The 15158-nt window shown below is 41.3% G+C and overlaps 1 protein-coding gene across 8 annotated transcripts in view; it reads right to left on the bottom strand.

Moving 5' to 3' along the window:
* The window catches only part of DOCK4 (dedicator of cytokinesis 4), a 244474-nt gene that overhangs the window by 150949 nt on the left and 78367 nt on the right, over positions 1 to 15158 (bottom strand). For all 8 annotated transcript variants that reach the window (XM_083463219.1, XM_083463220.1, XM_083463216.1 and 5 more), the window contains exons 2-5: positions 9698 to 9781; positions 8196 to 8236; positions 6998 to 7053; positions 2112 to 2208 (exon numbers count right to left, since the gene is read on the bottom strand). In XM_083463219.1, the coding sequence (XP_083319345.1) occupies positions 2112 to 2208; positions 6998 to 7053; positions 8196 to 8236; positions 9698 to 9781 (278 nt within the window). The remainder of the gene's footprint in view (positions 1 to 2111; positions 2209 to 6997; positions 7054 to 8195; positions 8237 to 9697; positions 9782 to 15158) is intronic.

The following is a 15158-nucleotide window of genomic DNA, read 5'->3' on the forward strand; positions in this document are numbered from 1 at the left end:
CAAAATAAAACAAACAACACCTTTGCTTCTCTAGGGTATTCTGTTCCTCGGTTTGCAGAAACTTATATATATACCGTCATACCTTGGAATTCGAACAGAATCTATTCCGGAAGTCCGTTTGACTTCCAAAACATTTGGAAACCAAAGCACAGCTTTTGATTGGCTGCAGGAAGCTCCTGCAGCCAATCAGAAGCCACGGAAGCCCTGTAAGACGTTTGGCTTCCAAAGAACGTTCACAAACCGGAACACTCATTTCGGGGTTTGTGGAGTTCGGACTGTACATCTTTTTCTGTAACTGTGTAAAGTATAGTCTTGTAATAGGCTTGATGCCTACCCCTCAAACTCCTTCGCACTCCCAGTTTGCCTCCTTATCTTGACATATAAAACTTTTGTTCAGGGGGGTGAGGTCAAGCAGTTGGATGGTTGCTGTGGCTCCAAGGCCACATTCCCAGCATGTTCGCACTCCTGTCTCAGCAATGACTTGGGCTTGATCATGTCTACATGTATGTCTACCATAATGCAGAGAAAGGAACTTGACCCCAAAGTGCCAGGTGCCCACTTACTACCTTCCTTCTACCCTTTATAGCATGAATAAGGATGAAGAAAACTAGATGGTTCCCATTCTCTGCACCCCATATGTCTTGGTTACATGTGATATTTTTCTATCTACAGTAAGGACACACAACAATCCCATATCTTCTGCTGCTTATAGGCTGTTATCAGGAAGCAAGGCAAATGTCTGAAATGGGCTCTAGTCATTCCAATAAACTTTATTGAATAGAAGGATTATAGTCTAAGGACTCTCATATGGATTGGAATGAATATTTTAAAGTCACCAATGGCACTGTGTCGTTTTAATGTTGGTAGTACATTGGATTTCACTTTAAATCTGTTAGATTAGCTTTGTGCAAGTACTGTTTAGGCTGTTATGTTCAAGAATTCAAGGTCAGTCTTTCTGCTACTTTTGTGCATCAAAGCAGGCTTCTTTCTTTGTAAAAAAATCTGCTTTATCTCAACTCAAAGTGCAAACATGCAAGATACTTTTTTTAAAAAAGGCCAGGTTTACTTCTAACATTTTGTTATCTAGTCTTCACCTTCACTCCTAAAATTAATCCAACTGACTTCAATTTTAATTTCTTATTCTTATTTAGCTGCCTACATACCTACATATTCAGCTGAAACAGACATTTCCATGGTCTATTTTTGGTGAGTGAGTGTGTGTGCTTTAAACCACGAGAGCAATTTTTATGGAGTTTTATGGAGTTTATGGAATTTTACACAGTTAGGCCCCCTTATGGAACAAGAATTGGGCTATTTGCAAGAAAGCAGCTGTCACCTAAATGTCTCCTTATGGAACAAGCATTATATACATAAAAGGATGTGATTTGCATGGTAGGTAAAGGTAAAGGGACCCCTGACCATTAGGTCCAATCGTGGCCGACTCTGGGGTTGCGGCACTCATCTCGCTTTATAGGCCGAGGGAGCCGGCATACAGCTTCCGGGTCATGTGGCCAGCATAACCAAGCCACTTCTGGCGAACCAGAGCAGCGCACGGAAATGCCGTTTACCTTCCCGCTGGAGCGGTACCTATTTATCTACTTGCACTTTGACGTGCTTTTGAAATGCTAGGTTGGCAGGAGCTGGGACCGAGCAACGGGAGCTCACCCCGTCGCGGGGATTCAAACCACAGACCTTCTGATCGGCAAGTCCTAGGCTCTGTGGTTTACCCACAACTAAATTCTCACGCTAGTATTATGTTTAGAATTATGGCTGCTGAACTATGACTATGCCTGGAGAACCCAAAAGATTATCTCCACACTTTGCCTGGCAACAACAATCATCAGCTTGGGGAAAATCAGAGAACTTCATCCAGGTACCCTCTTTCCCTGTCCCACCCCAACATTATTAAAGCTGAACTCACTGACCACACACAGGGCTTTTAACATTTTTTATGAAATAACTGGTTTACCATTTTAGATTTGTTTTTTAAATAATAAAATACTTCGATTTGTTTTTTTAAATAATAAAATAAAATAAAACCACTTTATTGCTTTAGAAAAATAAGTATTATTCCTAAAATTGTTTCCAGAATAGGCACATGGTGCATTTACCACATAAAGTTGTTTCCACATCGTTCCCCAGTCTCTTAAAGTTGACGTCATCTCTGTGATAACCGAATCTTCTGTGGGAACAACCATTTCAAACTGCCTGTTGCCATCAAAAGAAATACAACATCCAGCATTAAAATGGCATTACTTTTACTAAGCAGTTTAAGATCACAAAAACAGGTTGGGATTACCAGATTGGTATGCAGTTTCCTTCAGTTTATAATCCCTAAGAACTTTTGAACATTAATGGAGACTGAGAAACTGACTCTAACAAGCTGTTCTGTGATAATTCTGCAGCAAAGTATCATTGCAATGGACCATCAGGCATTCTGCTTGGTCTACACCACAGTGTGGAAACATCATAACCAAGAGTCTTTCCAGTATGCAGGCTCTGCTAAGAAGTTTTAATTATTGTTCTTCTGCCAGAATGGTTTTGTTTTTGGCAGGTGTATTCTAGAGTGGGTCACTGATGCAATAATAGTGTTTTAGTGATTGATTGATTGATTGATTGATTGATTGTGGACCATCCACACATAATTCCACTTTGTTAGTTGTTCTGTTATGCTTTCCCCAGTGTTATTGTTTTATTGGCATCTAGAGGGATACTGTTGCACTATATTGCAACTAAAGTAAGTCAAAACCACATCAACCATGTTACTTAAAAGGGTGGAATTTATAGTGTTCCGTCTATTGGCCTTTGTAATATGTTACTTTCTGGTGCTTAGACAATAGTTTACTATGTTTACTATGAATTTCCTGCGCAATTTTGTAGCAGATTTTTGTGTGTGTCGTGTTTGTTTTGGATACTAAAGAAGTTGATAGTTGTGTTTTGTGGAATATATATATATATATATATATATATGCAGGTTTTGGTGTCTTCGGGTGTCTTCCCGTGTAAGAGTTGGGGTGTCTAGGCGACGTTTCGACGAGGTCTCACTCGTCATCTTCAGGCTGGTGCTTTCGGCTTCTTGTTACTGGAACAGAGCAGGATCTCAGTGTTTGAGTTCCTATAAATACTGTTGAGGGGGTGTGGTGTATGGCCTCTGACGTTCTGGGCAGAGAGGAAGTTCCCAGGTTAGTGTGACTTTTCTTCTTTTGTTCCTTAATTACTTGAGGGATATCTTGAGTGATTTCTTGAGTGATATTCTGAGTACCACTTAGGAGGGTCATTAAGTGTGGATTAGTTGCTAAAGCTTTCGTGTCTTGACCTCTTGAGCTTGTGAAGAGTTTTTCTGAGAAGATGGTTGTACTGCACTTAGTTGTGCTCTGGCTTGGCTTCGTGTATAGGGGCGAGCTGTGGTTTTGTGCCCTGTGCCAGCCAGATCTGTGTAGGGATTGCAGGGGGGTGCAGCATCCGGAGGTGCCACTATGGTTTGGCTACTGGATGGTGTCTGTAATTTATCTGTGGAGAGGGTCTGGGTTTGGGTCTGGTGTGGTTGATTGGTGATGGCGTTCTGTGTGCCTCTGGTTCTGGTGTCGGTTTTTGTGGGGAGGGCTAATTTCCAGATGTCCGGCAGGCGGGACGTGTCGTCACGCTTGTTCATGTTGTGAGGGTGTTTCTCTATCTCGATGGCTTCCATGATTATTCTCTTGTGGTGATGTTCCATGTTAAAGAGCAATTTGGAATCTGCAAAATTAATTTCGTGTCCTGTTTCTTTCATGTGTTGGAAAAGAGAGGAAGTTTTTTCTTCTTTTTTGACGGCATTCTTGTGTTCTGCGATACGTGCATTTATTCGTCTGTTTGTTTGTCCAATGTACGTGGCTGGGCAGACTTTGCAGGGTATTTCATAGACCCCTTGGTTTTCCAACTGGATTTTATCTTTGGGGTTTCTGAGGATATTGGCTATTTTTTGGTTGGTGCAAAAGGCTGTTTTGATATTGTGTTTATGGAGGATTTTGCTAATTTTATCTGTAGTGCCCTTGATATAAGGAAGGAGGGCCATGCCATTGTTTTCTTCTGTGTCTTGGTTTTTGGGGGGTGTTTCTTTTTGCATTAGCTTCGTAACCCTGTTTTGCTGGTATCCATTGGCGATTAACACATTTGAGAGATTCTGTAACTCAGTTGTCAAGTGGTCTTTGTCAGCCAGGCGTTTGGTTCTGGAGATGAGAGTCTTGGCTACGGAGTTTATTTGTGCAGGGTGGTGGTGTGATTGTGCATGTAAGTAGCGGTTGGTGTGTGTTTTTTTCCGGTAGATAGTGTGTCCTAGGGAGCCATCAGGTTTTTTGTAGATTAGGACGTCAAGGAAGGGAAGTTGGTTGTTGGCTTCTATTTCCATAGTGAATTGTATTTTGGGGTGTAGGCTGTTGAGATGTGTGAGGAAGCTATCTAGTTTTTCTTTCCCGTGTGGCCAAATTACAAAGGTGTCGTCAACATATCTGAGCCAAAGTTTGGGTTTGTGTTCTGACTTGTCTAAAGCATTGGTTTCAAAGTGTTCCATGTACAAATTTGCGATGACCGGTGAGAGGGGTGATCCCATAGGTGCTCCTTCTATCTGTTTGTATCTTTGTCCATTGTGGATGAAGTACGTGTTGGTTAGGCAGTGGTTGGTCAGGTCCAGGATGTATTCGGGGGGATTGTATTTGTTTTGAATGGCTGTCAAGGCTTCATTAATGGGCACTTGTGTGAAGAGAGATACAACATCGAAGCTCACAAGTAGGTCATCGGGATGTAGGTTTTGCTTCTTTATTGTTTCTATGAACTGGAAGGAGTTAGTAACGTGTGAAGCGATGGATTCTGCATAGGGCTGAAGTTGCTTAGCGAGAAATTTAGCGAGATTTTGTAGAGGTGAGCCTATGGAGCTGACTATTGGTCTGAGTGGTGTTCCTTCTTTGTGTATCTTGGGGAGACCGTAGAGTTTGGGGCATCTGGATGATTTTTCTCTGGGGATGATTCTTAGCTGGATTTCTTCACTGATAGGAGAGGCTTTTATTTTGGATTTGGTGGTTTTTTCCAGATAGGTGGTGGGATCTGTTTTTATAGGTTGGTAGGTAGGGTCTTGGAGTAGATTTGATAGTTTTGCTTGGTAGTCCGATGTGTTCATCACAACAGTGGCATTACCTTTGTCTGCTGGGAGAATGATTATGTTGTTGTCTTTCTTCAGGTTGGTGAGTGCTTTCTGTTCTTCTTTGTGTAAATTGCTTCTGGGTGGTTTGCTGGAGCAGAGGATGTTGGTGACTTCAAGTCTGATTTTATTGGCTTCATCTGGGTTGATTTTGGTTAGGCTAGCTTCGACTCCGCATATGATGTTTTCCGTGGGGATGCGTCTCGGGGCGACTGCAAAGTTGAAACCTTTGGAGAGTACTTTGGTTTCAGTTGAGGTGAGGATCCTGTCTGATATGTTATGTACTGTTTGTTTCATGGGTTGTTGTGGAGGGTGGCTGGGCTTCTGGCGTTTCTCTAGTTTGTGGAGTTTGTTGGTGTGTCTGTCTGTCTTATGTGAGGTCTCAGTTTCAGCTCTCCAGACGGCTAGTTGTTTGCATTTGTCCCAGAGTGCAGGGTGGATTTTGTTACAGAGTTTGAGGTGAAGAGTGAGCAGATCTTTGTTGGTTTGGTTTAGTAGGTATCTTTTCTTATGTATTTCGTTTCTGATTAGGGATAGTTCAGTTCGTTTCAGGATCCTTTCGGTAGCTGGGGTTTTAGAGTGGAATTTAAGTTGGAAGCATGTGGGAATTAAGTTGTTGTCTCGGCAGTTGCGTAGGAACAAGAGATCACATAAGATGGTGGCTCTTCGGATTTCTAGTTTCTCGTAGGTTCTTGTCAGCTGGAAGGTTTCCTCCCCGTAGAGGTGAGATATTTGCTTTCGTAGATTTTCACGGGTACAGGAATGCAGGTTTTGGTGTCTTCGGGTGTCTTCCCGTGTAAGAGTTGGGGTGTCTAGGCGACGTTTCGACGAGGTCTCACTCACCAGCCTGAAGATGACGAGTGAGACCTCGTCGAAACGTCGCCTAGACACCCCAACTCTTACACGGGAAGACACCCGAAGACACCAAAACCTGCATTCCTGTACCCGTGAAAATCTACGAAAGCATATATATATATATATATATATATAAAACACTTGCTCATTATTTAAACTTTTAAATCTATGTTGCAAACCGCTTAGAGTTGTGCTTAAATATAAGTGGTATTTAAGTCGTCCAAATAAATAAATAAATAAATAACCCATAATATTTGTGGTTAGAAACGTTATAGGATTTCAGTAGGAAGATATGGGATATGCACTGATTGGAAACAAAACAGTATATCTGGCCTGAAAATTTTTGCAGGACCAAAAACAGAAGATTATGCAGAACCACACCGATACCATCATGAGCACAAATCCTATGAATGCACAATTAAAATGACATCTGGAGTCTTTCAGTGACTGATATTGTTAACCACCAATAATATTTGCACTCCAAAATAAGCTCCATTACATCTGGTGCAAGGGAATAAAAGAGTCCCGTGATAGTTTAAAGATTAACATGACTCCTAATCATGGTTAAGAGACCAACAGTGCCTCAACAGGTTGCAGACTCCTTCCCCTCATACATGTGAAATTCTACCTCCCTTTCATTTTGGAAACTAACTGTGCTGCAAAATTACACTTGCCCTGCCCTTTCCCCTAATCGTAGTTACTCTAACGCAGTTTTCAATCCCATATCTCTGATTGCATGGCTAGTTTAAATAAAGTGATGCTGCGCCATTGTTAAAAAGGATGGTGGCTACAGAATTGCATAGGGCACTCCCAATTTCCCACCCATCTATACCAGGTCTTTAAGGTGCCATGGGCTTCACTTTGAAAGATTTATCCGTTTTCAACACAATTCTTACAACAGCCTTCCCCTTTCCCCACTGCTGTTTTATAGCCTTTGCCAAAATTTCAGAAAATCCCAAAATCTCCACCTACCCTTTGTTCTTAACACATGCATTTTTCAAGTGAATATAGCTGGATGGGAAGATACCCTGAAAGAGAAAAGGAGCTAAATAAGCGCAACAGACCACCAAAGAGAAGGAGAGGGAAGAATGAATGCATTGTGGCATGAATGCATTATTGAAGAGAAAAACTGGGTCCATACTATGGAAGACGTTTGCATTATTATTGCAAAACTTGTTGGAAGCCAATACAGTACAGTAGAACTTTCTGTATTCAAATGGTCCAAGAGAACATTATTGTTGGGTGCCGGCAACTCAGGTAAAGAGTGAGGACTGAGGTGTCAGAAAAATTCACAGGTCCACTTACGAATCAGGGGCAGTGCTTGAGAAGCATCTGCTATCACCGTAACATTGCTCATCTCTTCGCATCTGCCACCATTGTCCCTCACTGACATTTCAGAGTGTGTGTGTCTTAGGAAGGTTGTTTAATAGAGAATAACTGTGAGAACAGGGATGTATTGGGTCTGATTCAGCTGGGCTTTTCTTATGTTCTTATGTCCCTGAACTACACAAAGCGGCTGGTGAGTAGCTACGCTGCTGAATTAATTATCTGCAATTCCACTTCCTCCTGATAAACTACTTCATGTGAGACAGATCCTATCCCTTCAGAGCCTTTGTTCCCTCCTCGTTCTTCAAACCTAATAATAATAATAATAATAATAGTAATAATTTATAATTTATACCCTGCCCATCTGGGTGCTCTCAATACAATATTAAAAATCACGATAAAAACACGATAAAGTATCAAACATTAAAAACTTCATCAAACAGGGCTGCCTTCAGATGTTTTCTAAAAGTCAGGTAGTTGTTTATTTCTTTGACATTTGATGGGTGCCACTACCGAGAAGGCCCCCTGTCTGGTTCCCTGTAATTTCAGTGAGGGAACTGCCAGAAGGCCCTCAGAGCTGAACCTCAGTGTCTGGGCAGAATGATGGGGGTGGAGACGCTCCTTCAGGTATACACAGGGGGTGTGTGTGTGTATATATTCTTCTTTTTTCTAGTGCTACTATCATCAGGCTACCCCAGGCTACAGCCACCTTTTTATGCCTTAGACGTTACTGCTACTTGGTTATGCCAAATAGCTTGATTTTTGTGTGGCAGCTTTATAATTCATTTGAGTATTTCAGCATGATTTTACATGCATTTCAGGTGAGCAACAAAAGTTGTTTTACCTTGAGGTTGGGGTTTTTTAAGGCAAATCCTCTGTACCAGCCTGTAGAAAAATAATAACAATTGATATGTAAACTTACATTTTATCTGAAAAACTCTCTGACATATGTCATCTACAATAATAAAAAGTGGCAGATGGATTCATAACATGCTATTGTGTCAGCAGCGACACATAACACAAATCTCATACCCTTTAATGGGTCTTCTGCAGAAAGAAAAACGTTCACAATTGAAGTTTCCACCCACCCCCACAAGTTTTTAACTAGCACAAACTAACGCTCATTTAAAAAAAATCAGAGAGTTGTAAACAACAGCACATAAATAAATAGATATCCTTTCAGCACTGGTATGAAAAGGAGAATCTGAAACATAGCAGAGGGTACGCATTTATATTTTCTTTGTCTAACAGACAGAAATTTAACCCATTAAATCAAGAGAGAACAGAACTCTAGTCTCATGGCCAGGACTTTTATTCAGCCAGAACTCGCAGGAATTCAGTTTCGGCACTTCTCAGGTGGGAGCCATTGCCATTATAAGAGAACAAGGAAAGCGTTCATGGTAGGGTTGCCACATTTCAAAAAGTGAAAATCCTCCTTTTGGCAAAGTTGTCAAGCTTTTTTAATGGGTTACCATAGGTCTGGATTACAGTGATTTTCGCCCAGACACTATTTGTGGCTGCTTGAATTCCAGCTATGGCCAGGAAGTTCCAAACGTATGGCAACCCTAGTTCCTTGTGATGTCTAGCACATTTTTTCTAGAAAAATAGCACTGCTCATGGCATTTCTAAAGCTACACCTTTTTCCCGACAAGCACACATTTTTGGAATAATACAGTTTAGCATCCAGTATCACATGAGCGGTACTAGATGCTTTACCCAAAGATTTTGGTGTTATTTTTTCTTACCTCTGCAGGAGGTGACTGACAATGTACAGTCATACCTCGGGTTACAGGCGCTTCAGGTTGCATTTTTTGGGGTTACAGACCCGCCGAAACCCACAAGTACCGGAAAGGATTAATTCCGGGTTTCAGGAGTTGCGTATGCGCAGAAGCGCTGAATTGCAACTTCCGCATGCGCAGACGAGCCGCTGCAGGTTACAAATGTGCATCCCGCACGGATCACGTTTGCAACCCGAGTGTCTACTGTACTTGTTTATAATTTGGAGCAGTGTCTAGATTTTGCTTTCACGGCTACCGAAAATGCCTACTGTACATAAAATAATTATTTCCCCACTGACCATGGCTGCTTTCTCCACAGTATCTGGGTGACTGGACTAATTCTGATATATTTTGGGTTAGAAACATTTAATTTTGTAGGCGATTTCCTGTTACAGCGGCATGTCCAAACTCTGTTGCCTTTTCTCATCAAAGATTAAAGTTGGTTTTTCCCCCCATTAAATAGGCACTCATCTAGAGCAAACACACTGATCCTGCCTCAGTGTAATGAGGTGAAATGACCTTGGACAACCTTCCCACCAGACAGTCCTGTACTAATGTCAACACTTACCATCACATTTCTCCAGTATTTGAACAGTGTCTCCAATCTCCAGTGATAAGCCATGGGGAACTGCTCCTCGAAAACTTGCAATTACTGAAAGAGATATTAAATTCCAATTAAACATATATATATTTTTAACAAGCCACATGTTTGCCATTCACCTTTCACTATAAGGAAAAGCATGGCCATTAATGAACTAATTTTTCTAAAACACACAGTGATATAAGATGTATTCATGGGCATAGCCGGGGGGGGCAGCTGCCCCCCTCCATAAAAATCAATAAAAATACATAGCTAACTGAGGTTCTGCCTCCCCATACAAAAGGCCTGCCCTCTCAAAAATCCTAGCTACACCCATGGATGTATCTACAAAAATATCAGATTATGGTTTTAGTGGGTAGGTGGCAAGAGCTTCTTTTTTCTTACTTTTACCCAATAAAAGAAAAAGGAGTTCCCTTAACAGAAACACGAGCAGTTTCAAGTATAAGAAAAAAAAAGTCTCTTCATATCACTATGAATAGAGCGGCAAAAATATGCAGACAAATTCATAGTAAAATCTAGCGCTGTGCTTGTACACTTAATGGTCCCTTTATTATAAATCTAGATAAAACCTGTAGCAATTAGATAATGACAAAACATACTGAGTATGAGAAGGAATGTGTTTTATTTTGTATTTCTCTTTTGGGGATTTATTTATTTATTTTGCTGATTTTCAGGTGATAAAAGGTATAGAAATCAGTGGGGGGGGGTAAGTGAAAAAGGGATTTTTTTTTCTTGCACCCCCACTAAGGATCTCAATTGCCACAATATTTTAGGATGCCCCAACTCATGGCTGCAATTAGCCTTGCTAATTTCTGTGTTAATTTTTATTCTGATCCACTTCCCTTGGCCAAGGTTTACGAGCTTTTTTCTTTTTGCAAAATCTCCCCCCAAACACTAAGTTTTTGAGGGTTTTTTTGGGGGGAAATATACACTTCCAATATGAGCTGCCAAGCATCTGGAATTTCCCGGACATTTTAACCAATTTCTGAAAAATCCACCTGGGTGTTGTTTTCGGAGAACGAATCCGGGATATGTCCGGAAAGTTCTGGACGTATGGCAGCGCAATTTTTAATGGACTAGCATAGGGTTTAAATGTGATTGTAGCAATCTTACGAGTCTCATAGAACTTTGTACAGGCTAAACTAAAAAAAAGTAGGAGAGAGTGACTTTACAAGGTCATTCCTAAGATGAGGAGTACAAATGCTGAAAGGGACTGCTACAGCATTTACCGTAAGTTCCCTGCAAAAGATCAGATACATGCTCTGAGAAGAAAGAGCCCCCCTTTTTACATGAATGTTTCAAAGGGACTTTGCCTGCACTTCAGTTTTGTTTTCTAAAATGTGGGCAAAAATAAATGTGTGGGTGGAGAAGGGAAAAGATAAATATGTTAGACACTGGTAATCCATTTATCCTTTTTGATGTTAACCAGTGGGTATTGTAATACTGGTAAAGAAATATCAATTTGGGCCAAAACTTGCGCTCTCCTCCATAATCTCACAACTGAAATCAGCAACTGTAAGAAGCTCAATAGACAAAACTCAGGGTGCAACAAGAATGAAAGGAAATCCATCAGACTGGCTGAGAAAGCAAGACTCCAGTAAGGAGGAAGCAGCTGTGGAATTGCAGATGTGCACGGAGAATTACTTATCAGCCCAATCAAGGAACTGCAATGATCTTTCAAGTCCCAGCTACATGACAAATTGCCTTTAAAGTACCAGCTGCTCTCTCAAAGACACTGCTTGTGAGTTAAGTCCCACAATAGGAAGGAGGGGAGGAAGGAGGGCAGCGCACAAGGTCAATGGCGCCCTTAAACAGTAATCCTGAAGACACTTCCTCTTCAGCCTCCCGGTTGTGAGCTGTACAAAACAACTATCTTTACAAAATAGCCTTTCTAAAGGCGGAAATCATCCCGTCTCAGCAGAAGCAAGAGCCATCTCAGCAGAAACTTAGCATGGCTGGAAGCAAACTTTCCTAGGCAATGCCAGTATTAAAAGTATTAAAACAATTGTCATTGTTATGTGTCTTGTTATGGATAATAGCAATCCATACAGTGCGTACGAACCCATGGCACAAAGGGGCACCATTTCAAATTCCCACAGCAGCAGTGGTAGCAGAGGGGAAGGCTTGTTTAAGGACTCGCTCTTCAGTGTCAAACTGGAAAAATACAGGGGCTTGGGGTCTATGATAAGTCAGAAGGGAAGTTACCTATTCAGAAACTTCTCCTGGGAGTGTGGATACGAGGGCTCTCCTGAACAATGTGGGAACAAGCACACTGGGCAGCAGAGAGGAAAGGAAACTTGCCTTTCATAAATCTCTTCCCAATCATTTAATATTACAATTGAAATCGGAATATTTTAGGAACATTTGGGGGTTGTCCTTTGTACCCTTTGATAACTTCAATTGTTGTGCAGTTATCAACACAATAGCCTATTACGATTATTTGGAAAAACAAAGGGATTCAAGGGTTCAGCATGAATTCAGTGTGCATTCCTTGCATTCCGTCCACATAATTGTTCACAATAATAGTACAGTGGTACCTTGGTTTGCAACCGCTTTGTATTACAACCATTTTGGATTACAACCACGTCAAACCCGGAAGTACGTGTCCCTTTTTTTGGATTACAACAAAAAAAAATTGGATTACAACCAATTTTGGGGGGGGGGGGCCATTGACGAAAGCGCGCTTTGGGTTACAACCTGTTTTGGTTTACAGACGGACCTCCAGAACAGATTGTGGTTGTAAACCAAGGTACCACTGTACGTCGAAACAGTTAAATTGCTGAGAGATCCAGAGATCCTGATGGTTAACCTATCAGGACTGCGTGATGGAGGTGTGTGAGGAACCAGGGTAAAGTGGACTGAGTTTGTGAAATGGACAGGGTTTTGAAACTAGGCCAGGGCCACAACTTCCTCACTTCTGCTTCAGAAAGAGTGAAACAGCAAAGTAAAATCCTATTATTTGTGTGTTGCAGAATACCTCTTTACACTTACAAACCTAATAATAATAATGGTTACTATTATTATTTATTATTTCTTCCCCAGCCACTCTGGGCGGCTTCCAACAAAAGATTAAAACAACATTAAAACACCAGTCATTAAAAACTTCCCTAAACAGGGCTGAGATAATGTATCCCAGAAAATTATTGTGGTCTTACACTTGGGGGATTGCAAGTTTGTTAACTTTGTAATGACCATGAGATATGCACGTGTATTTGTTAACAATGTTTATCCAGGCCTTTGGAGCATAGCGGCTCTTGCTGAATAGCTCAGTTGGTTGAGCATGAGACTCCTAATCTCAGAGTCATGGATTCGAGTCCTATGTTGGGCATCGCAGGGGGTTGGGCTAAATGATTCTTGTGGTCCAATTCTATGATTCTATGAAGGCATTAACCGCTGCAATCTGAATGAGGTTTTGATTGATTGTTTAAATGTGTTGTGATTAATTGTGTTATTTTATGTTCACTGCCCTGAGCTACCTTTCAGGAGGAAGCATTGGGGGAAAATAACTAACTAAATAAATGCACTTCTTCGCTAACTTAAGCTGCAATCCTATTTATGCTTAATCGAGAACAAGTCCCATAGGAATCATTGGGTGTCACTCCTGAATAGACATGTAAAGGACTGTGCTATCAATTTAATTTATCATTACTAAAATTCCTTCATGAAACACGGAAAAGTATTCTAATGTTGCAATAGTGCAATAAGAAGGAAATACAAACTCTGGGCTTTGCCCCTCCCTTTGAAAGTGCATTCTGATTTATTTAAAAAAAAAAATGTAAGAAAGTGAGCAGTTGGAACATAATTAGCTACACTTACCCTTCCATACATTTTTACTATATAAACAAGTGCTGAATGTTTCGGGCTCCACTTCTTCTCTTTGCTTATATAAAAAAGCCAACTTGTTGCTAAACAAGTAACCCATTTTATCTCTATCCATAGTGCCCTATGGCTTCATACAACATGAAGGCGATTTGGGCTTTTTGTTTCTGTTTTGTTTTTAAAGCAGATAAATCAAAACTACTCACACAGAGATTTATGTTGATTTAACATAAAAGCTGGAATTATGCCAGCTATGGGCAGAGGTCACCCCTGGCTGAGAAACTTACTCTTCTTCCCTTCTCCCTCCCCATCCAACCTTCTGTTAGTGTTTGGATTTGCAAATACTGCTGGACACTGTTGCATGCTTCAAAAATACTTCCAATTTTATTCTTCTTATTCTACTGCTGTGAATGACCCTGTCCATCTGTCAAGACTAATCCTGAACATCTGTACTGGGTTGGGTTGCCATATTTCAAGAGGGGAAAACCCAAAGCACCACCTTTCGGAAATTCCTCCCAGACATCCATTCCGCCTTTGAAGTCCCGGTAATGTCTGGGGAAATCCAGACATGTGGCAGCCCTATGTGTACTGGGATGCCTGTCTACAAGACCAACATGTTGTCACATTTAATGGAGTGTCATGTATTTGTTGGCGGTGCAAGTTGTACCCTAGATTATCTGATATTAAAAAGTAGAGACATCGCCTTGCCAACAAAGGTTCGTATAGTTAAAGCCATGGTTTTCCCAGTAGTGATGTATGGAAGTGAGAGCTGGACCATAAGGAAGGCTGATCGCCGAAGAATTGATGCTTTTGAATTATGGTGCTGGAGGAGACTCTTGAGAGTCCCATGGACTGCAAGAAGAACAAACCTATCCATTCTTAAGGAAATCAGCCCTGAGTGCTCACTGGAAGGACAGATCCTGAAGCTGAGGCTCCAATACTTTGGCCACCTCATGAGAAGAGAAGACTTCCTGGAAAAGACCCTGATGTTGGGAAAGATGGAGGGCACAAGGAGAAGGGGACGACAGAGGATGAGATGGTTGGATAGTGTTCTTGAAGCTACCAGCATGAGTTTGACTAAACTGCGGGAGGCAGTAGAAGACAGGAATGCCGGGCATGCTCTGGTCCATGGGGTCACAAAGAGTCGGACACGACTAAATGACTAAACAACATCTGATATAATCTCATGGGCTGCAATCCTATATCCATTTACTTAGGAGTAGGCCCCATTGAACACAATGGTACTTCTTCCTGAGTGGCCATGCTTAAGATTGAGCCGTAGGTTTCCTGATGGCTCATGAAGATGTATGAGAAAAAGGGAAGGAGATTAAACTCCATTTATATTGTATGTAACCCGCCAAGTTAAAAGGGGAGAAGTGCTATGGTCCAGAAAGGTTTAACACAAAAATGAGGTGCAAGAAAGCTACAAAACTTCCCGAAACGCAGGCAACAAAAGACTGTAGGCACATTTGCAGAAAGAGGCACCCTGTCAAAAGTGACAGAACAAAGAACGAAATAAGAGTCTCGTTATTTGATCCAGCACATTCACAAGCTTTGCTGCAAAATACAGATAGAATTCTAAGAGAGGCCTCGTGCCAAGGTCATTTTC

This window comes from Podarcis liolepis, assembly GCF_965112155.1.
Source record: "Podarcis liolepis genome assembly, chromosome: 10".
Taxonomy (NCBI): domain Eukaryota; kingdom Metazoa; phylum Chordata; class Lepidosauria; order Squamata; family Lacertidae; genus Podarcis; species Podarcis liolepis.